We start from the raw sequence: 21,793 nt of genomic DNA, 5'->3' as shown, positions 1-21,793 counted from the left end.
AAACGGTAGAAAACCCTCACGTGGCCCACCTGCAATTCCTACTAACTTAACATAGGTCCCGCGTCTGAGGAATCCTCCTAGGTCCTAAATCTTTGGCAGCCAAGTCAAAAGTGACTACGACTCCGGGACTATGATTCCCAGGAGACACTGCGTCCGCACCCTCTGCGCATGCTCAACCTTGGTGACTGCATAAGACAGCGAACCCAAGGGGCGGGGCTTGGGCCTGAGCGGTGAATCGGGGCGGGGCTAGGGGCAGGGCCAGGGAGGGGGCGGTGCTGCCGGCGCCGCCCGGAACACGCTAGTGGGGCGGAAGATGGCGGCGGCAGCGGCTGCTGCAGTCGGGACTTCTGTTGGGCTGAGGCGGAGGAGCCGCCGGTTCTGACCTCGCTCTGGCTCCGGTGCGCGCGGCTGAGCGTGTGCGAGGCCCCGCGCGTCGGGCAGGGGCGGCGGCGGCCACTGCGCGCCGCCCTGAGGAGCGCCCCAGCGGCGGCGCGACTGCGGCTGAGGAGAGAGCCGGCTCCGGGCCTCCGCGTCCTCCTGCTCCCCCGGCCCCCCGCCTCCTCGGGGGGGCGGCGGCGGCGATGTTCTCGGTCCTCTCGTACGGGCGGCTGGTGGCCCGCGCCGTGCTCGGCGGCCTCTCGCAGACCGACCCCAGGGCCGGCGGCGGCGGCGGCGGCGACTACGGGCTGGTGACGGCCGGCTGCGGCTTCGGGAAGGACTTCCGTAAGGGCCTCCTCAAGAAGGGCGCGTGCTACGGGGACGACGCGTGCTTCGTGGCCCGGCACCGTTCCGCGGACGTGCTCGGTGAGTCCCCGACCCGGTTCCCTCACCCCAGCCTCGGATCCGCCTCCTGGGGACTCCCCGCGCGGGGCTTCCCCAGTTCCTCCCGGCGGCGAAAAGGAGCCAGAGCGCTCACATGGAGGGAGCGCTTACTATGCGCCAGGCGCCGTGCCAAGCGCTCCGAGGCGCGTTTTCCGCTTGAACAACCCCCATTTTAGAGAGGAGGAAACTGAGGCGCACAGCGGTCAAGTCGTGTGCTCAAGGTCACAACCCGAGAGTGTGACCGGTCTGTCCGAGTCCAGAGCCACACTCTCGGTCTCACTCGGCCGTGCCAGCCCTGGGCGACACCTGCAGGCTCCTAACCTCGTTCTGGTTCCCTCTCCGCGTGCCCCGGGGATCCCTGCCTCTTCGCATGCTCCCGACACCACAGCCCGGCCCAGGCTGCGGGATCGCCGGCAGACGGGCAGTCGTGAGCCCCCAGACAGCCCGGCCGTATTCTTTCGCCGCCTGGATCATGACCAAATCTTCACCCTTTTCGGAGTCTGGCGGTGGGGGCTGCTGGCTTGGCGAAGAAACCCTCACAGCGTTTTCTCCCAAATTGATCTTGTCCACTTGTGGTCACTTGGTTGGCAGAGTCTCCTTGATCCAAAACAGAATGGTCGAGCCTACTTGTAGACTGCAGCCGGGAAAGCTTTGAGAATTGGTCACAGCCTTTTCAGGCCACAGGTGCTCCCTGAGGCCTATTCCAGTTATACCTTTTGGGGGTGGGAGACTACGGAGAGAGCTGGCAGAAAGGGCTAAATATAGTTCACAAGCAGTCAGAAACTTTACCATAATGTACGCCTTAGGAGATTTTGTGTATGCTATGGGATATTGTGCCGTTAAAACTCTGAATGAATAAAGTACTCGCTTTGAAATTGAAGGACGTGCTGTCATTGAACTTGGGTTCAAATGTCACTTTGATTTCCCTTCCCAGGTGAGACTAAGTTTTTGGTTACTTTAAATTTCATATGCTGAGGCAGAGTTTGGCATTGGAACAAATGGTTCTGTAACTTTTTTATGACAGTAATTTTTTAATCTGATCTCAGAATAATTGCCTAGTATCTTTGGTTCTACCACATGTAGTGTTTGTGAACATGGGACTGGAAAGGTTGTTCTCAGTTTAATTTATGAATGACCCCATTACCTGGGTTGAAGAAAAAGCATTTAATGTTTAGGCAACCCTATTGATATTAACATGAGAGGGAGACTTAGAAAGGTCCTGCAGCTTGCAGATTGAAATTGTACAAATCCACCCCGAAGTCAGCTGTCAGTGGCTATCTTTTCCCTGATACATTTAGAAGTGCCTCACTCAATGAGCTTGTGACCTGTGCTGCGTGTTTTTTTTTTTTTTTTTTTTTTTCTTCAGACGGAGTCTACCTCTGTCACTCAGGCTGGAGGGCAGTGGCGCAATCTCGGCTCACTGCAGCCTCTGCCTCCCGGGTTCAAGCGATTCTCCTGCTTCAGCCTCCCGAGTAGCTGGGATTATAGGCGCCCACCACCATGCCCAGCTAATTTTTGTATTTTTAGTAGAGATGGGATTTCACTGTGTTGGGCAGGCCGGTCTCGAACTCCTGACCTCGTGATCGGCCTCGTGTTCGCCTCGGCTGCCCAAAGTGCTGGGATTACAAGTGTGAGCCTGGCCCCTGTGTTGCTTTTTAAAGTTGTGTTCATAACATAGGATAGGGGATAATGAGCCTCTAAGGTTCACCTTATAAATCTGTATGCTGGGCTGCGCGTGGTGGCTCACCACTATAATCCCCAGCACTTTGGGAGGCTGAGGTGGGCGGATCACGAGGTCAGGAGTTCAAGACCAGACTGACCAATATGGTAAAACCCTGTCTTTACTAAAAATACAAAAATTAACCGGGCATGATGGCGCATGCCTATAGTCCCAACTACTCAACAGGCTGAGGCAGGAGAATCGCTTGAACCGGGGAGGCGGAGGTTGCAGTGAGCCAAGATGGTGCCACTGCACTCCAGACAGGGCGACAGAGTGACACTCCGTCTCAAAAAAAATAAAAAATCTGTATGTGGCTTTTGTGAAAGATCCGTGACCTGATTGATGATTTGGGGAGTATTTAAATGTATCAAATTCTATATGGAAGCTTGATTTTAAAATTTTGGAAGGCTAGGCCGGGCGTGGTGGCTCATGCTTGTAATCCCAGCACTTTGGGAGGTGGAGGTGGGTGGATCTCCTGAGGTTAGGAGTTCGAGACCAGCCTGGCCAACATGGCGAAACCCCGTCTCTACTAAAAATACAAAAATTAGGCAGGTGTGGTGGCACACGCCTGTAATCCCAGCTACTAGCGAGGCTGAGGCAGGAGAATTGCTTGAACCTGGGAGATGGAGGTTGCGGTGAGCCGAGATCACGCCACTGCACTCCAGCCTGGGTAACAGAGCAAGACTCTGTCTCAAAAAAAGTACAATAAAATTTTGGAAGGCTACCTTCTTAATGGAGGTGGGATATTTACAAGAATTGGGGGGATTTTGGTCAAACCCATTCTAAAAAAGTATAAACATAATTTCATGCCCGGACATCCTGGTGGAAATCCAGTGAACTTTGATGCTCAGATTTGCCACTTAGTAGGTCTGTGATTTGTGGTCTTGGGCAGAGCCTCTCTTGAGTCTCCTTTTGTTTATCTGGACTAGGGGGATAAAGGGAATGGACGACCTGACCCTTAGTGACTACAGCTTCTGACCATCATATCACATTTTCTTTGGTTCTTTTCTTTTTTTTTGGTGGGTGGGGGGTGCGGGTATGGAGTTTCGCTCTTGTTGCCCAGGCTGGAGTACAATGGCACGATCTCGGCTCGCTGCAACCTCCGCCTCCCAGGTTTAAGTGATTCCCCTGCCTCAGCCACCTGAGTAGCTGGTATTACAGGCGTGCGCCATCACGCCCGGCTAATTTTTGTATTTTTAGTACAAACAGGGTTTCATCATGTTGGCCAGGCTGGACTCGAACTCCTGACCTCAGGTGATCCACCAGCCTCGGCCTCCCAAAGTGCTGGGATTACAGGCGTGAACCACTGCGCCCAGCCCATATTTTCCTTTTGCTTCGAATAGATGGCACCCTTTGTTCTGCACCTCAAATGACAGGTGTCACGGGCACCTTTGGTAGATTCCTGTTTTGTATGTAGCACTAAACCAGTGGTTTTTAGCTTTCCTTGATTCACAACCCCTGAGGATCAGGACCCTGTGCACAGAGATAAAATTTTGCATAGGCTCTTAGGAACTTTGCTGACTCCATGACTCCTTTGATACCACCTAGAGGTCCATGCATAGGAATCAGATCAAGAACCCCAGCTCTGTACCCTTGAAGGGAATGCCAGCAGACACAGTCAGATAGTGGTAGCTGATGTGACCAAAGGGTGGTTGTTAGCCATGTTTGACAAAGATCAAGCATGCACATATGCAAATAGTGGGGGATAGGGGCAGTGAAGGACAGGTTCTCCAGGACTGTCCTGTTGTGGAGGAGCTCTTCCAGACGGCAGTCTTGGAAGCCACCTGAAATAACTTCATGAGTTGGCCTCATTTGATCCTTGGCTGTCCTGAACCAGTTCCTATGATGGTGACTTCTATTTTATTGATACCGTAAAAGGTGATGACTTTTTTTTTTTTTTTTTTGAGATAGAGTCTTGATCCGCCACCCAGGCTGGAGTGCAGTGGCACGATTTTGGCTCGCTGCAACCTCTGCCTCCCAGGTTCAAGCGATTCTTGTGCCTCAGCCTTCCGAGTAGCTGGGACTACAGGCATGTGCCACCTCACCTGGCTAATTGTTTGTATTTTTTTAGTAGAGACGAGGTTTCGCCACGTTGCCTGGGCTGGTGTCGAACTCCTGACCTCATGTCATCCACCTGCCTCAGCCTCCCAAAGTGCTAGGATTACAGGTGTGAGCCACGGTGTCCGGCTAAGGTGATGACTTTGAATGACTCCTTAATACTGCTGTCTACTCTAGAGGTTGGAGTTACAAACTGAGTTACATTAAAAGGCTATGTTGAGTAATAACGTTACGTTGAACTTAAGTGCTTTTGAACCTTTTGGTTCTGTAGATAATTAATTTTCTTTGAATTGACACCATATTTATTACTGAGTATCAGTGTAACAGATTATTCACTGTGGTCATCTAGGACTCCTTGACTGGAATGAAAGCTATTTCTTTCTTTTTATATGAGAAAGAGAAAGCTCTTTTGTTTCTTTAATTTAAAATTGATCTGTCCTATTAGTCATGCAGTGACTAATAGTACTTGGTGCTTCACAACATTTTGTATAGTCCCCACTGTATTTCTTTTCGGAAAAACCGACTGTGGTGGGTGTGGTGAGACATAGGAACCACTCCTATCATTCTCTAGAAAATTGTCAAAGGTGCTTTCTCTTTACTAGGTCCAACAGGAGTAAACCAGTACTAGCAGGAGCCATGTACACTTTTCTTGTTCCTTCTTCCCTGTGGCTAATTCTGAGTTCTCTTATTACTCCATGTGGCATGGCTTCCTAGGTGCACAAAAATGAGAACTGCATGTTGTAATACCTGGGCTTCCCACAGCCTTATGCTACTTAACAATAGAATCAAAGACTGTTGAGAATTGTAACACTTAGAAACCTTGGAGTGTAGTTTTTTTACCTCACTGATGAGAAAACAGGCCTCCAGAGAGTCAGATGACTTCCCCAAGGTTACTCTACTAGTTATTGGTGGAACTGAGGCTGGCACCTATCTCAGTCTCTCATCTGAGACTCCCTTTCCCAGCCCTGTCCCCGTTAGACCACTGGTCAAGTTTTCTTGATGATATATGTGAATTAAAAACCAGTCAGTCTTCTGATACTTTTGTCCTTCCAGTGCTTTTCCTGGGTGTGTGTATGTGTGTGTGTTTATAACTTCTTTATTCACTCTGACTCATAACTGAAGTGCAACAAAAACTCCTCTGCATGCTAAACCACAGTTTAGAGAAACCACTTATTTTAAAAATGGCAGCCTGGTCTGTGCCATATAAATTTTGACCTCTGAATATTGAGTTGTAAAGTATTTAGTATGAAACTGTGGGATGTTTATTTAAGCTTGGTTAAACTTGAAACCTAAAAATGAAATTAAAATAATTTCATATCCCAGCCTTTGGATCTGATTTTGATCGTGGTCAGGATTTTGAAGTGTTTTTGTGAGTAATGTCAGTCTTAAAAGTAGTTGTCTTAAGGTGTAAAGATCATATGAACAAAATTAAGATCTAAATTATATTTAGGAAGTGAATGGATGAGGTAGAATTTGGTGTTCTCAGTCATGATCATTTTAATGTACTTACAGAACCTCTATTCTGAAAGTGAGTTGTCCTTTTAAAAAAGTAGTCACCTTCAGAGTGTGTGTGTGCGCCCACTGACTTCAGTCTTTCAAGAAGTCCTCGTTGGAATTTTCCTCAGCTAGATTTCAAGCCATGTCAGGACACCAGTCTCATATTACCATAATTTTCTTTTCTTTTTTTTTTAATTTTATTTTTTTTTAAGTTCCAGGACACATGTGCAGGACGTGCCATAATTTTCTTAAAGTCAGATTCCAGCTTCATCTACCTGTTGATAGCAAATATGACCTTGAGTGAATTTTTTTTTTTTTTTTTTTTTTTTTTTGAGACAGAGTCTCGCCCTTGTGCCCAGGCTGGAGAGCAGTGGCGTGATCTTGGCTCACTTCAACCTCCGCCTCCCGGGTTCAAACAGTTCTTCTGTCTCAGCCTCCCAAGTAGCTGGGATTACAGGCACCCACCATTACACCTGGCTAATTTTTGTATTTTTAGTAGAGACAGGGTTTCACCATGTTGGCCAGGCTAGTCTCGAACTCCTGACCTCAGGTGATCCACCTGCCTTGGCCTCCCAAAGTGCTGGGATTACAGGCGTGAACTACGTGCCCAGCCCCTTGAGTGAATTTTTAAAAACTGATATGTATAATTCACATTCCATAGCATGTATCCTTTTAAAGTGTACAGTTCAGTAGTTTTTACATTCACAAAGTTGTACAGCCACTGCCACTATCTAGTTCCAGAATGTTTTTCATCACCCCCCAAGAAACCCCCTATCCATTAGCAGTCACTCCCCATCTCCCTGGCAACAGAAAGCAGATTCTGTCTGTGGATTTGTGTTTGAGACATTTCATACAAATGGATCATGTAATATGTGGCCTTTCCCTTAGCATGTTTTCCCTTAGCATGTTTTCAGAGTTCATCCATGTTGGAGCATGTGTCAGTACTTCCTCCCTTTGTATGACTGAATAATGTTCCATTATATGAATATACCACGTTTTGTTGATCCATTCATCTGTTGATGGCCATTGGGTTGTTTCCACTTTTGGCTATTGTGAATAGTGCTATGCACATTTGTGTGCAAGCTTTTGTATGAACATATGTTTTTAATTTGAGGGGATATATACCTAGGAGTAGAATTGCTGGGTCATATTGTAACCCTGTTTAACTTTGTGAGGAATATAGCTGTTTTTTTATGTAGCTATATAATATTAATATAATTATTTTATATAAGGGAAAATACTTTAAAAATTGCAGCAATCAAATATATAAATTCTGAGATCAATCAGTACTTTAAATATGCCTGATTTCATAATGAGCTGTGTGCTTCCAAGAGAAAATTGTGGAATATTAATAAGGAAGTGTGAGTGGATTTAGTAAAAGAGCCATCTAGGACTAATGAAATAGCAGGGTTTAGGAAGCCACTGACTAGTGGCCTTCTGACTATTCTGAGTGTTCTTTCATTCTGTAATACATAAGATTACAGGGTTGATGGATAGAGGAGGTTTGCTGTTTGCTTTTTAAACTTCTGTTCCTTGATATTTTTCTCATTTTGCTATATAGGTGTATTGCAGTTTTATAAGGTACTTATTAAGGTACCTTTATTTTTGAAGTCATTTCTTCATTTGTTATAGCTTCAGAGCTGCTTTTCCTTTGTTCACAAATCTTTTGAGATTTTCTAGCTTAGTTTAAAATTTTCCTAACTTACAGTTTATCTCTCAATTTGTTAACAATCTCTGTAAAGGATTCTGGTTGAATCCTTTTGTAGTGCAAGTAATTAAATTTTAGAAGCGTAACTGTTTACTTTTTATAAGTGCATTTTTTAAGGAGGTTTTAAATTGTAGCAGAAGGTAGATTACAGATGCAAGCTGTTGTGGAGGTTTTTTTTTTTTTTTTTTTTGAGGTGGGGTTGCTGGATGGGAGGAGGCTGTATGTACCCTGAACTTTAGCACTGCTTTGTGAAACTGGGCAATACATAAACTGAATGGTTGCAACAGTATCCAAATGGAGTTTGTACTAGTGTGTGACACCAGAAGCACTACACCAGGTTAGAATGTGACCTACAACCATGTCCTTTGAGTAGCTCAAATGCTAAAGTTAAGTTCAAGCTAAATGTCAAATTCATTTTATGTTCCCATGCCTTTTAGAGAGGTCTTGCCTGGGGCTTTAGGTTCAGAAGTTTTAGGAAAATGCTTTGCAAAAGTAAGTTAGCAGTATTTTATTTCTAAAGAAATTTGACTTTTCAAACTGGAAGTTTTAGTTTATGAAAAATAATGTGAGTTTGCCTTTCAAAATTAGTTGTTAACTTTTGGTCTGTTTTTAAGAAGTGATGTCCTGGATCCTAACTTTTGTTGTTAGTAATAAAATTTATGAGTCTGTCTTGTTTGGGAGTTGTCATATATTTTAAAAATCTGATAGGGGCCGGGCACGGTCAGTCACAAGCTATAATCCCAGAACTTTGGGAGGCCAAGGCAGGTGGATCATTTGAGGTCAAAAGTTCAAGATCAGCCTGGCCAATATGGCAAAACCCCGTCTCCACTAAAAGTTTAAAAAAAAAAAAAAAAAAAAGCCGGGCATGGTGGCGAGCACCTGTAATCCTAGCTACTAGGGAGGCTGAGACATGAGAATCGCTTGAACCCAGGAAGCAGAGGTTGCAGTGAACCAAGATCATGCCACTGCACTCCAGCCTAGATGACAGAGCCAGTCTCTGTCTCAAAATAATAATAATAATAATAATAATAATAATAATCTGATAGGGAGTTTTCTATCTCCCTGAGAACTAAAATAATTTGTTTCCTAACAGTTCACAAAATTGCATATCATAAATCAAGACTTTTTGTAAAAGCTGACCTATTGCAGAGGGCATTAGGCTAACACATGACTTATTATTCATTTCAACTCGAGTTGACAACTGGCATAGCTTTTTCAATTTAGTTTAAAGTTTTTAAAGAAGAAAAGAGATGCTAAATGTTTTTGAATAAAATCTCTAACAGGAAAAATCCCCAGCAGGATTGGGGATTGAGGATTGGGGAATGGGGAAGGACAGAAGCTTTTCTTTAAGGAGTAAAAATGCTTCATTCTTTTTTTTTCTAAGCCAGTTGTTTGATATCTGACACAAAACATGATTGTCCCATCCTTCTAGTGCTTTATATAGTGCCTTAGAAGTTGCAAAGCATTTTTATGTTTTACCTTATTTAATCTTTGTAACTACGAAGCTGCTGCTCTTATCTCCACTTAATCTGAATCTGTTTCCTCATCTATAAAATTGACACATCAAATAAGGGTGGTATAGTTAGTATTATATTGGGACTTGAACCTAGGTCTCTTGCTTGCATGTCTAATGCTTTTAATTTTTTTTTTTTTTTTTTTTAATTATTGTGGAGACAGAGTCTCTCTGTGTTGCCCGGGCTGGTCTCAAATTCCTGGGCTCCAGCAATCCTCCCACCTCAGCTTCCCAGAGTGCTGGGATTTAAGGCATGAACCACGTGCCCAGCCTGTGTAGTGCCTTTATTTATTTATTTATTTATTTAGAGACAGAGTTTTGCTCTTGTTGCCCAGGCTGGAATGCAGTGGTGCAATCTCAGCTCACCGCAACCTCCACCTCCTGGGTTCAAGCAATTCTCCTGCCTCAGCCTCCCGAGTAGCTGGGATTACAGGCTTGTGCCACCACGCCTGACTAATTTTGTATTTTTAGTAGAGACAGGGTTTCTCCATGTTGATCAGGCTGGTCTTGAACTCCCAATCTCAAGTAATCTGCCCGCCTCGGCCTCCCAAAGTGCTGGGATTACAGGTGTGAGCCACTGTGCCTGGCCTGTGTAGTGCTTTTAAATAAATGGATGTTTAGTGCTTATAAAAGTAACACATCTTCAGAAAAGTACCATATAAAACACCTATAAATCATAACTCAGCTATAGTAAGCTATAGTTATTGTGGTTCCCTCTAGCCTTTGTGTATATAATTGTATACATGTTATTAAATAACAGAATACACGTTGGATTAATATGCATTCTACTCTGTAAAGCTTTTAAAAAGTTGCAACAGTATGCAGATGGAGTTTGTAATAGTGTGTGACTCCAGAAGCATGCTGGAGTGCATGTTTCCATACTGGTAAGCATAACTGCATCATATTCTCCTGCATGTGTAGCCCATCAGTTACTAAACCAGTCCTCTATTTGTAGTTATTTAGGTTGTTTCCAATTTTCTGTTATAAATAACACTAGAATGAGTATCTCTTTACATCTGAATATTTCCTCAGGATAAATTCCTTGAAGAGGAGTTCCTGGGTCAAAGCCTATGAGCATTTGCAAGGCCTTTGATATAAAGATGACCATAGGGCTGGGCGTGGTGGCCTATAATCCCAACACTTTGGGAGGCCAAAGTAGGCGGATCACTTGAGGTCAGGAGTTTGAGAGCAGCCTGGCCAACATGGTGAAACCCCATCTCTACTGAAAATACAAAAATTAGCTGGGCGTAGTGGCCGGCACCTATAATCCCAGCTACTCTGGAGGTTGAGGCAGGAGAATCGCTTGAACCCGGGAGGCAGAGGTTGCGGTGAGCCGAGATCATGCCACTGCACTCCAGCCTGGGTGACAGAGTGAGACTCGTCTCAAAAATAAATAAATACATAAATAAATAAAAATTTAAAAAGATTACCATAGGTCCTCCAGAAAGGTTATATATTATTTTCCCAACTGCGGTGAAATCGCTCTCATCAGCAAGCTTATTGTTGATCTTGAGTCTGTCTCACTTAAGAATATGTAAATTTGCTAGGTTCCTAAATAGTTGTTTTTGAGGTGAATAAATTCTAGAATGGATTGAATTGTTGGTATGAATCCTAAAGACTACAAAATGACTGCAAAAACTTTGCCAGAGGCTACAAAAGTGACTTCCTACAAAGAGTGCTTTCTGCTGAAGGGCCAGTACTATTTTTACTTGGCGAATTCCAGCACACTTTTGCACTGTTCTCGTATTCATTAACAGAGTATTTTGAAGAGAAAGGGAATTTATTTCTTTTTGGACTACTCTGTACATTGTTGTCTTTTTTTTTGTTTTGAGACGGAGTCTCACTCTGTCACCCAGGCGGGAGTGCAATGGCGTGGTCTTTGCTCACTGCAACCTCCACCTCCTGGGTTCAAGCGATTCTCCCGCCTCAGCCTCCCTAGTAGCTGGGACTACAGGCACATGCCACCCCACCCGGCTAATTTTTGTATTTTTAGTAGAGATGGGGTTTCGCTATGTTGGCCAGGCTGGTCTTGAACTCCTGACCTCGTGATCCACCCACCTTGGCCTCCGAAACTTCTGAGATTACAGGTGTGAGGTGAGCCACTGCACCCAGCCACGTTGTTATCTTTCAAGGATGCTGTTATCTAGCAAGTTTTTTGACTTACCAAAATTAGTCTATGTTGTCATTTGAGGTAAATGCAAAAGGTTGGCTGGGCTGAATGAGGCAAACAAAAAGTGCTTCTGTTTTCATATCTGCTATGTTTGAATAGCAGTTTGGGGCAAGAAAATGAGATTTCAGCTATTTCCATAAGATCTAGAAAACTGTTTATGGCCTCTAGGTTGACCACTAATTGGTGATGGAATCATTAGTGTTTCTATGAAATGAGAAAGTCTAAATAAGGATGCTTTATGTATGCATTGTTCTTAGAAATCCATTTCTCTTGGTTTTGAGAGGCCATTTTGATCCTGTCATTTTTTTCTTATTACAATACACAATTCACCAAACAATCAATGGTCTTTGAATAACAAGGTTAGTATGTTTTGTGGATGCCTGAAACTGTTTAGTATGAAACCCTATATAGACTATGTTTTTTCCTGTACATACATACATACCTGTGATAAAGTTTAATTTATAAATTAGGCACAGTTAGAGGTTAGCAGCAATAATTACTGTACAATTCTATACATGAGTATTTATAGATCATTTGACTTCCATGAAGTCAATTAATACTAATTTGTAACCATCTTGTTTGTTGTTGTTGTTCCAGGATCTTGTGCTTGGCCATCATCTTTTATTCTTTTATTAGGATTTCAAATTGAAAAGTGGTTGAGGTGTTTGTTAGTGGCTTTAAGAAAAACTTTGCCAACATTTTAGTTAGGTGTTTAAAGTGAAAGGACAAGGGGCAGTGTTTCCGCTCTCTAAATCATTATTGAAACTTCACTGGAAATATACATGTGGCAGTGCAATAAGGACAAGAGATAAATTGGGAAGCCAGAAATGGAGGCTTTGTTTCAAAACGAGTTCATGCAGTAAATGTAATATTGTATGTGAAATGCAAAGTATAGCCCTATTTGTTTTGTTTTCTTTTCCTAAGTGAATGAAGACAGGATAGCCCTATTTGTTAGCCTTTGTTTATAAAGTTTCTTAAACTGGCTCTTTTTTTCCTGCAGTGTGACTTAAAAGTCCCACAGTCTTGGATCCGAGAAAGGGACTCTAGAGAGACTGTGTCTTCCTGCCCCTCATTTCACAGATGAGGAAACTAAAGCTTAGAGAAACGATTTGACCAGTGTCTTAGGTCCAGTTAATGGCAAAGAAAGTTGGGAGCAGTGTTATCTCCAGACTTTTCTTTAATGCTCTTTCCATCAGCTCAGCCCTCTCTTTCTCTTTTTATTTTTATTTATTTTTATTTTTTATTTTTTGAGACGGAGTCTCACTCTGTCGCCCAGGCTGGAGGGCAGTGGTGTGATCTCCGCTCACTTCAACCTCTGCCTCCTGGGTTTAAGCAATTCTCCTTCCTTAGCCTTCCGTGTAGCTGGGATTACAGGCGCCTGCCACCATGCCCGGCTAATTTTTGTATTTTTAGTAGAGATGGGGTTTCACCATGTTGGCCAGGCTGGTCTTGAACTCCTGACCTCAAGTGATCTGTCCACCTTGGCCACCCAAAGTGCTGGGAGTACAGGCGTGAGCCACCGCGCCTGGCTTTTTTTTGGCGGACGGGAGGGGGGACAGGGTCTTGCTGTGTTGCCCAGGCTGGAGTGCAGTAGCTATTCTCTATATAGGTGCAGTTGTAGTGCACTGCAGCCTCGACCTTCTGGTCTGAAGTCATCCTTCTGCCTCAGCCTCTCAAGTAGTTGAGACTACAGGCTTGAGCCACCTTGCCTGGCAGCCTTCTCTTTGAATGGCCTGTTAGAGGAACATCTTGTAGCAAGTTCTGACCCAGGGAATGACACCTTGTGAAATGCTAGGATCCATTACTAGGTTCAATCCCTTTGGAGTTTTTGGCTGAAAGTTTGTATACCAGATAATGGTGTTCTAACTTTTCAGTGTGGTCAGCTGAATTCATTGTTTATTGGTTGCTTCCTATTAGCCCCTGACAGATGTTTTAAAGACCAATGAACAAAACACATTTCAACCCTGATGTTTCATAGTCCTGTGGGGAAGGCAAACATGCACAGGACTGGTGTGAAAGAATATGCATGAGGGCCAGGCGTGGTGGCTCACGCCTGTAATCCCAGCACTTTGGGAGGCTGAGGCGGGCGGATCACGAGGTCAGGAGATCGAGACCATCCTGGCTAACATGGCAAAACCCCATCTCCACTAAAAATACAAAAAATTAGCCGGGTGTGGTGGCGGGTGCCTGTAGTCCCAGCTACTCGGGAGGCTGAGGCAGGAGAATGGCGTGAACCTGGGAGGCGGAGCTTGCCGTGAGCCGAGATTGCGGCACTGCACTCTAGCCTGGGTGACAGAGCAAGACTCCGTCTCAAAAACAACAACAACAACAACAACAACAAAAAAACACATGAGGTTGTAGGGGCACAACGTCAGGCCTTAAGAGATGGATTTTTCAGTAAGCTGAGGCAAATGAGAAGAATGGGAATACTCCAGATTGAGGGCTCAGCAAAGGCAAAGTAGATCCCCAAAACTACAGCTATTTCATGGCTGGTAGGGTCGGCATAGGGAGCAGTGTTGAGAATTGATGTTAGAAAATAGACTGAGACTAAATTGTCATGTTAAGGAATTGGTGGTTTTTTTGTTTGGTTTGGTTTGTTTTTTGGGGGGTAGGTGGGGAGGAAGCTATAGAAGAGGTCTGCTTTTGAAGAGGCAGCACATTCAAATGGTACAGAATTTAAAAGGTGTTCAGAATTCAAAAGAGTGCACAGTGAAGTCTCACCACCCTTGTCTCCAAGCTACAAAGTCCTCTCAAGAGGCAACCAGTGTTACTAGTTTCTGTGTATCCTTCTAAAGAATATTTCATATATACAAGCAAATAAATATATATTACATGGAAAGTATTTGACTAGAGGAGTAACATGGACATTGCGGTGTTGTAAAAAACAAATCGATACAGAGGGTGTAATGGGAGAACAGGAGGCAAAAGACCAGTTACGAAGCTACTGAAATAGTCTGAGCTAGAAAGGGCTTTACCTAGGGCAGTGGGAAGTAGTTGAGCTTCAGATTCATGGTAGGCTTGGTGATAATTGGTCAGAGGATGAAAGAGAAAGAGGAGTGGAAATTGAGTTAGAGGTTTTGCACTTGGAAGATACCTTAAGGTTTCTAAGCCTGGAAGTATGTATGGGTAGCTGGGCTGCCATTAATTAGGGTGGGAAATGCAAAAGGAAGAATCAAGTTTGGGAACAGAAAATGGGATTGCTTGGTACAAGAGGCATTTTACAGGCAGAACCATCAGGCTTGTGGAATGCTTCCATCCAGCTGGACCATTGATTCTTATTAGAATCACCTGTGCTGAGAGGCCTAGGCCCACCCTGGCCACACCGATTCAGGGAGTAGGGCTGGGGTTCCATAGGTAATCTCATTGTGCGGCAAGGGTGGGGAATCATTGGGCCAGGTACTAGGCCAGCCAGTGGGGATGAAACAACGGTTAGCTGTGTGAGACTCAGCCCTTTGGAGGCTCACAATATACAGGGGAAGAAAAGAGAAGGGAAGATCGCTATAAAGGCACTGGTATTATTGTAGTGACGAAGAAAATGGTTAGGCCCATGTATGTATTCCTCATAGTTTTAGGATTTCCCGTGTAAAATGAGAAATCTTTGAGTTGGAATCCTGACACAGGAGGCAGCGGGCTCTGAAGTATTTGCTAAATAAGGTTACTTCAGAGTCCTTCTGGGGAAAATATTCTTTTCAAAGTGCAGGTAAATCCTTTTTTACTTGTTATTTTTGGAGATAAATATATATTTATTAGTACTTGAAAATGTTACTATTGAATGTTTAATGGAATATTGAATGGTGGTGGATGTGTGGCTGAAAGAGCTGAATGGACTACTTATCTTTTATGCATTATCTCTGAGTGGGCATTGTCTTTTGGTTGTGACCACAGACTAGTGTTTGTGGAGCTGGCAGCCTACAAACGTGACTCAAAGACTTTTTTTTCTGATTGCTGCAGTCTAGGCTGGTCTGTTTGCTGCTTGCCGGCCTTTCTTAAAGATAGGCATAACTCTCACTTGCTGAATGTTGGCTGTGAGCGGAGCACTGGTAGGTGTTCTGAAGAGGTTATCCTCGTTCCTCACACCAGCCCTGTGAAATTGAGGATAGAACTCCATTCACAGGTGAAGCTACTGAAGCTCAGAGAGCTGCCCAAGGCCATGCTTAGCACATCTTGTTCTGGGGCTGGAGTTTGAACCCAGATCTGCCTCCAGAGCCTGTGTCCTTGCTCAGTATCCCACACTGCCTTTCCAGTTAGAAAAGGTCATTTTAGATTTTCTTTTAGGGAGGTGATTTTGGCTGATTGTGAATTCTACTTAGTTATTAGCTATTACTTTTGTTTTAATTAAGGGGTTTTGTTTAACTGTTAACTATTAGTTAAAACAAAAGCTTAACAAGCCTTGTTGAGTTTGGTAACCTCAGGCCAGCCTTTCCTTCCAGGGACCTCCTAAATGCCGTAAGCTCTGCACTGCATTGTTTGCGCTGATTAATGGTGAGAGGTTCCTGGCATGAGTGTAATAGACATTTACCTGGAGGTCAAGTTTCCCTGCTGTTGGAACCCTCACCTGCTATGACTTGTACTTTATTCATGTAAGTCAGAATCCTAGGGAATTGCTCAAAATGCCTGTCTCATCAGCCTCCTCTCCTACAACTCATTTTCTTTCATCCTTCAAGGCTCATTTCAGACACTTCTTCATTAATCCTTTTGATTCCTTCAGCTATGCGTAATCTGACCTTCTTTGCTTTTGTTTTTATTGGTGCATATTTTGCTTTATTATAGTCATATATCTTGAATCTCCCTAAACTGTCCTCCCTAACCAAAATCATCACTTCATTTTAAGTTCCCATATGCAGGAAATATTTTATTACATATAAATCTTTAGCTCCCTTTCACCATAGTGTCTTGCATACAGTAAATGTCCAATAGAATGTTTTGAATAGTTTTAATATTAAATGTAAGTATAGAATGTAGTTTTTACCTGATTTACATAAATAGTTCTTGTCATCCTTCCCATAAAAGTAACATTACTCATTGCTAAAAAATTGGAAAGTATGGGCCAGGTGCGGTGGCTCACGCCTGTAATCCCAGTACTTTGGGAGGCCAAGGCGGGGGTGGATCACAAGGTCAGGAGTTCAAGACCAGCCTGGCCAAGATGGTGAAACCCCGTCTCTACTAAAAATACAAAAATTAGCCCAGCATGGTGGTGGGCGCCTGTAATCCCAGCTACTCAGGAGGCTGAGGCAGAGAATCGCTTGAACCTGGGAGGCGGAGGTTGCAGTGAGCCAAGTTCGTGCCACTGCACTCCAGCCTGGGCGACAGAGCGAGACTCCGTCTCAAAAACAAAACAAAACAAAAAAAGTATGAAAAAGAAAAAAAAAGTACTCATTGTCCTACTACTCAAAGATCATTACTTAGTTGAACAATGTATAGAGTAAAAAATATAGGCCAGGCTTGGTGGCCCACGCCTGTAATCCTAGCACTTTGGGAGGCTGAGGCAGGTGGATCACCTGAGGTCAGAAGTTTGAGACCAGCCTGGCCGACATGGTGAAACCCCGTCTGTACTAAAAATACAAAAAATTAACTGGGCATGGTGACAGGTGCCTGTAATCCCAGCTACTCAGGAGCCTGAGGCAGGAGAATCTCCTAAACCCGGGAGGTGGAGGTTGCAGTGAGCCGAGATTGCGCCATCACACTCCATCCTGGACGACAAAAGTGAAACTCTGTCTCAAAAAAAAAAAACAATATATATACACATATACGTGTATATATATATAATGTATATGTGTGTATATATACGTATATGTATATGTGTATGTAGATATATATATAAAATTAGTGTTCAGAAATTAAGAGACAGTTCTCCACTTGGCAGGCTATTCAAAGGAATGATGTTCTCATTTAAAGGAAAAAAAAAAGTTACATTTGTGCCAGGCCGCATGTGACTATAGACCTCTCCCAGAGGGTGCCTATTTTAGTCAAGGCCAGCCCTTATTTTTATAGAGGGTGAAGAAAGCAGTGGGTAAATAGTATCTTCTTTGGGGTTAGGTCAAGGATATATGGCTTGTCATAAATATCAGGTTGACGAGAATTCTAGATCTAATCTTGTAAATTATAAACAGAAGGAAAATCTCCCCAGCCTAAAGGGCCAGTACAAGTAGGCACATATCAGATAGCTGGCCTTTAATTGCTTGTTACTTCCTTACTTAATTTTTGAATTATTTGGTATTATGTGACATTTTCTAACACCTGAAAACAAACCGAAGCCACAGCTTTAATAGAGGCTCTTACTTCTGTAACATAATTAGTGCCCTGCCTCTGCTGTTCAAACTTACAATAAGTATGACCTCCCAGATAATTTGTTTGTTGCCTCCTCCTGTCCAGAAACATTGCTAACAGCATTTGGCATTTGAGGAAGATACTGTTGGAGGCCAGAAAGGAGTGAAGTGACCTTTTCAGTAACTTAACCTTCAACTCTGCAGTTTGTGGAAGGCAGGCCAGTGATTCATACCAAGTCTGTAAGTTGCACAAGTTCCCCAAGCCACAGTTGAGCCAGAATAGACAATTCCACATTAAGTGTTGGTATTTAAACAGAATTATTGAAGTTAAAGGAAGAACATTTTTATTTTTGAAAGGTTGACTTTAAGTTTGTTTGCCTTCACACAATTGTTTCCTAGTCCTCATGTCAGCACTTTTCACTGCTTTTTAAGACAAGGCAACTGCCCAGAATAGTCTGGAAATTATCTTCTCTAGTTAATGAAGTATTCTAGACATAGGTGTAATTGTATGTGGAGGCTCATTAATTTGATTAATTCTTAAGTAGTCTCATAATTACTAAGCTAGCAAGGAATAGTTAACTGTTTTGTTTGGAATTCTCAAACACAAAATGAACCGCTTACTCCAGCTTTGATTTGGTTGTTTGAGTTTTGCCTATAGTTTCCATCTTCACACTTTTTTTTTTGAGGCAGATTTTCACTCTTGTTGCCCAGGCTGGTGTGCAATGGCGCAATCTCGGCTCACCACGACCTCCGCCTCCCAGGTTCAAGGGATTCTACTGCCTCAGTCTCCTGAGTAGCTGGGATTACAGGCATGTGCTACCACGCCTGGCTAATTTTGATTTTTAATAGAAATGGGGTTTCACCATGTTAGCCAGGCTGGTCTTGAACTCCTGACCTCAGGTGATCCACCTGCCTTGGCCTCCCAAAGTGCTGGGATTACAGGCGTAAGCCTCCTCATGCGGCCATTTTCACATGTTATATTATAGGGTTGAACCTTTCAGTCCATCCTTTGAGCTTCATTACCTTCACTTTTGAATTAACTTCTGCTTAGAGATCTTGTTCTTGACATAGTCTTGATCTCTGAAGAATCAAAAGACACAGATTTCATTGTGATTAATGTGGAATGGAAACTTCTTTTTTTTTTTTTTTTTTTTTTTTGAGATGGAGTCTCACTCACCCTGTCACCCAGGCTGGAGTGAAATGGCGCAATCTTTGCTTACTGCAGTCTCTGCCTCCCAGGTTCAGGCAATTCTGTCTCAGCCTCCCAAGTAGCTGAGACTACAGGTGCCTACCACCAAGTCTAGCTCATTTTTGTATTTTTAGTAGAGATAGGGTATTGCCATGTTGGCCAGGCTGGTCTCGAACTCCTGACCTCAGGTGATCCACCCGCCTCGACCTCCCAAAGTGCTGGGATTATAGGCATGAGCCACCGCGCCTGGCCAGAAACGTCTTCTTTTTTTTTTTTTTTCTCTCGTTTTTCTTTTTTGAGACAGATTCTCGCTTTGTCACCCAGGCTGGAGTGCAGTGGCTCGATCACAGCTCACTGCAACCTCTGCTTCCTGGGTTCAAGCGATTCTCCTGCCTCAGTTACCCAGCTAGCTGGTATTATAGGCATGCGCCACCATACCTGGGTCATTTTTGTATTTTTAGTAGAGATGAAGTTTCACCATGTTAGCCAGGCTGTTCTCAAACTCCTGACCTCAAGTAATCTGCTCACCTCAGTCTCCCAAAGTGCTGGGATTATAGGTGTGAGCCACTGCACTGGGACAGAAACTTCTTGCAAAGGGAGTATTTCACTTGCTTGTTAAAACAGGAAGTGCAGCATAATCTATATAATTTTACCTCCACAGAACTGAAAGGACTGCTGTTAGTCAAAAAGCACATGGCATTTTTCTATATAACTTGACAGAATATATTTGTTGAATATATTTTTTCAGTCATCCTGCTTTTCATTCATTTTGGTTGTTTTTTTTTTTTTTGGAGATGGAGTCTCAATCTGTTGCCCAGGCTGGAGTGCAGTGGTGCGATCTCGGCTCCCTGTGCAACCTCCACCTCCTGGGTTCAAACGATTCTCCTGCCTCAGCCTTCTGAGTAGCTGGGACTACAGGCATGCACCACCAGGCCTGGCTAATTTTTTTCATTTTTAAAATAGGGACAGTGTCTCGCTCTTTCACCCAGGCTAGATTGCAGTGGCACAGTGATAGCTCACTGCAGCCTCAACCTCCTGGCTCAAGCGACTCTCCCTTTGGGATAATTATTTGCAGATACAACATTTCACAGTCCTGAATCACAGGGGAGTGTTTTTTGTTTTGTTGGGGTTTTTTTTGAGGCGGGTCTTGCTGTGTCACCCAGGCTCGTGTACAGTGGCACCATCACAGCTCCTGGGCTCAAGTGATCCTTTTACTCCTGTCCCCCAAGCAGCTCGGACCGCAGGCGTGTGCCACCATGCCTGGCTAATTTTTTGTATTTTTAGTAGAGACGGAGGTTTTACCATATTGCCCAGGTTGCTCTCGAACTCCTGAGCTTAAATGATACACCCGCCTCAGCCTCCCACAGTGCTGGGATTACAGGCATGAGCCACTGCACCCCGTCGGGAGCATTCTTAAGTGCCCAGATAGTTGAGGTTTAAGAAATGTTGATATAGGCTGGATGCAGTGGCTCATGCCTGTAATCCCAGAACTTTGGGAGCCCAAGGCTGTGTCGGGGGGCAATCACTTGAGGTCAGGAGTTTGAGACCAGCCTGGCCAACATGGCGAAACCCCATGTCTGTACCACAGATAGAAAAATTAGCCAAGCATGGTGGTGGGTGCCTGTAATACTGGCTACTCTGGAGGCTGAGGCAGGAGAGTCACTTGAACCTGGGAGGCGAAGGTTGCAGTGAGCTGAGATTGCGCCACTGCGCTCCAGCCTGAGCCACAGAGTGAGATTCCATCTCAAAAAAGAAAGAAAGAAAAAAAAAATGTTGATATAAATGTGATCTGTTCCATTGGATAGGAAATTGAGTTTCTACTCTGATCTCATTTTTTTTCTAGTTATAGTGCTTCATGCTGCGATGTCTTTAGACAAATGAGGCTGGCTCTGAGAACACTAAAGTCTTTGAAAAGCCTCAGCATCTGAAAAGATGGCTGTCGTACTGCAATAAATATTGCTTAGCCCCCTTTCTCATTAGATGGCCCCTTACTGCAGAAAGTCTGTAAAAGCAGATACCTTTATTCCTTAGAGTGCAGAGGGTCTCCTGATACTTCTATTATTCAATTCTTGTAATCCTGCCAGATTCTTACTCAGTTTCTCCTCTAGAGTTTCAATTCACTATCAAGTACCCATCCTAGTAGGCAGGGAGATGTGTTTCACTGATGGAAAGACAATCTATGTAGAGCCAGTATGCTTCTTTGGAATGTGAGGCTTGATGTAAGATGCCTTGAGATCATCAAAGATGCAAGGAATAAAGCTATTACCTTTGGCTATTCTGCCAGAGTGTACATTAAATACATTTTTGGACAAAATCAAATTGTTTTTCTTCATTGATGCTTATATTAAAATTGAAATTTAGTATTCTCTAGGCATCGCTTTCTTCTAGAAATCGTTTGCTTTGTAGGTAACTGCATGTCAGTCTGAAGATGAGTGCAGTAGGAGGGGTTTAAAATAATTGCAACATCATGCTGATGGCTGTTAATGGAGGACAGTACTAGAGACGCTCTTGCTGATTTTGACTAGTTCAGAAGTCTTTCTTATAGTGAGCCTTTTGCAATTACACAGTTAGGTGACTGTGTAATTGGGAAGATAGGATTTTTAAGATAGCTATCATTTGGTTATAACTACCTTTTTTTTTTTTTTTTTTGAGACAGGGTCTCGCTCTGTCACTCAGGCTGAAGTGCAGGTAGTGTGATCACAGCTCATTGCAGCATTGACCTCCTGGACTCAAGCAGTCCTCCCACCCTCAGCCTCCTGTTTAGCCGGAACTACAGGTGTGTGCCACCATCCCTGGCTGATTTTTAAATTTTTTTGTAGAGACGGGTTTTGCTATGTTGCCCAGGCTAGT

General features: G+C 43.8%; 1 protein-coding gene across 2 annotated transcripts in view; it reads left to right on the top strand.

The window, feature by feature from the left end:
* Positions 1-250: 250 nt before the first annotated feature.
* The window catches only part of PPTC7 (protein phosphatase targeting COQ7), a 48,547-nt gene continuing 27,004 nt past the window's right edge, over positions 251-21,793 (top strand). Inside the window, exon 1 of one of the 2 annotated variants that reach the window (XM_054444970.2) lies at positions 251-804. In XM_054444970.2, the coding sequence (XP_054300945.1) occupies positions 582-804 (223 nt within the window). In that variant the 5' untranslated portion in view covers positions 251-581. The remainder of the gene's footprint in view (positions 805-21,793) is intronic. The other variant, XM_054444971.2, reaches the window with a different exon arrangement.

Source organism: Pongo pygmaeus, chromosome 10, assembly GCF_028885625.2.
Source record: "Pongo pygmaeus isolate AG05252 chromosome 10, NHGRI_mPonPyg2-v2.0_pri, whole genome shotgun sequence".
Taxonomy (NCBI): domain Eukaryota; kingdom Metazoa; phylum Chordata; class Mammalia; order Primates; family Hominidae; genus Pongo; species Pongo pygmaeus.
The sequence above is the reverse complement of the archived record's forward strand: the minus strand, read 5'-3'. Positions and strand labels throughout refer to the sequence as shown.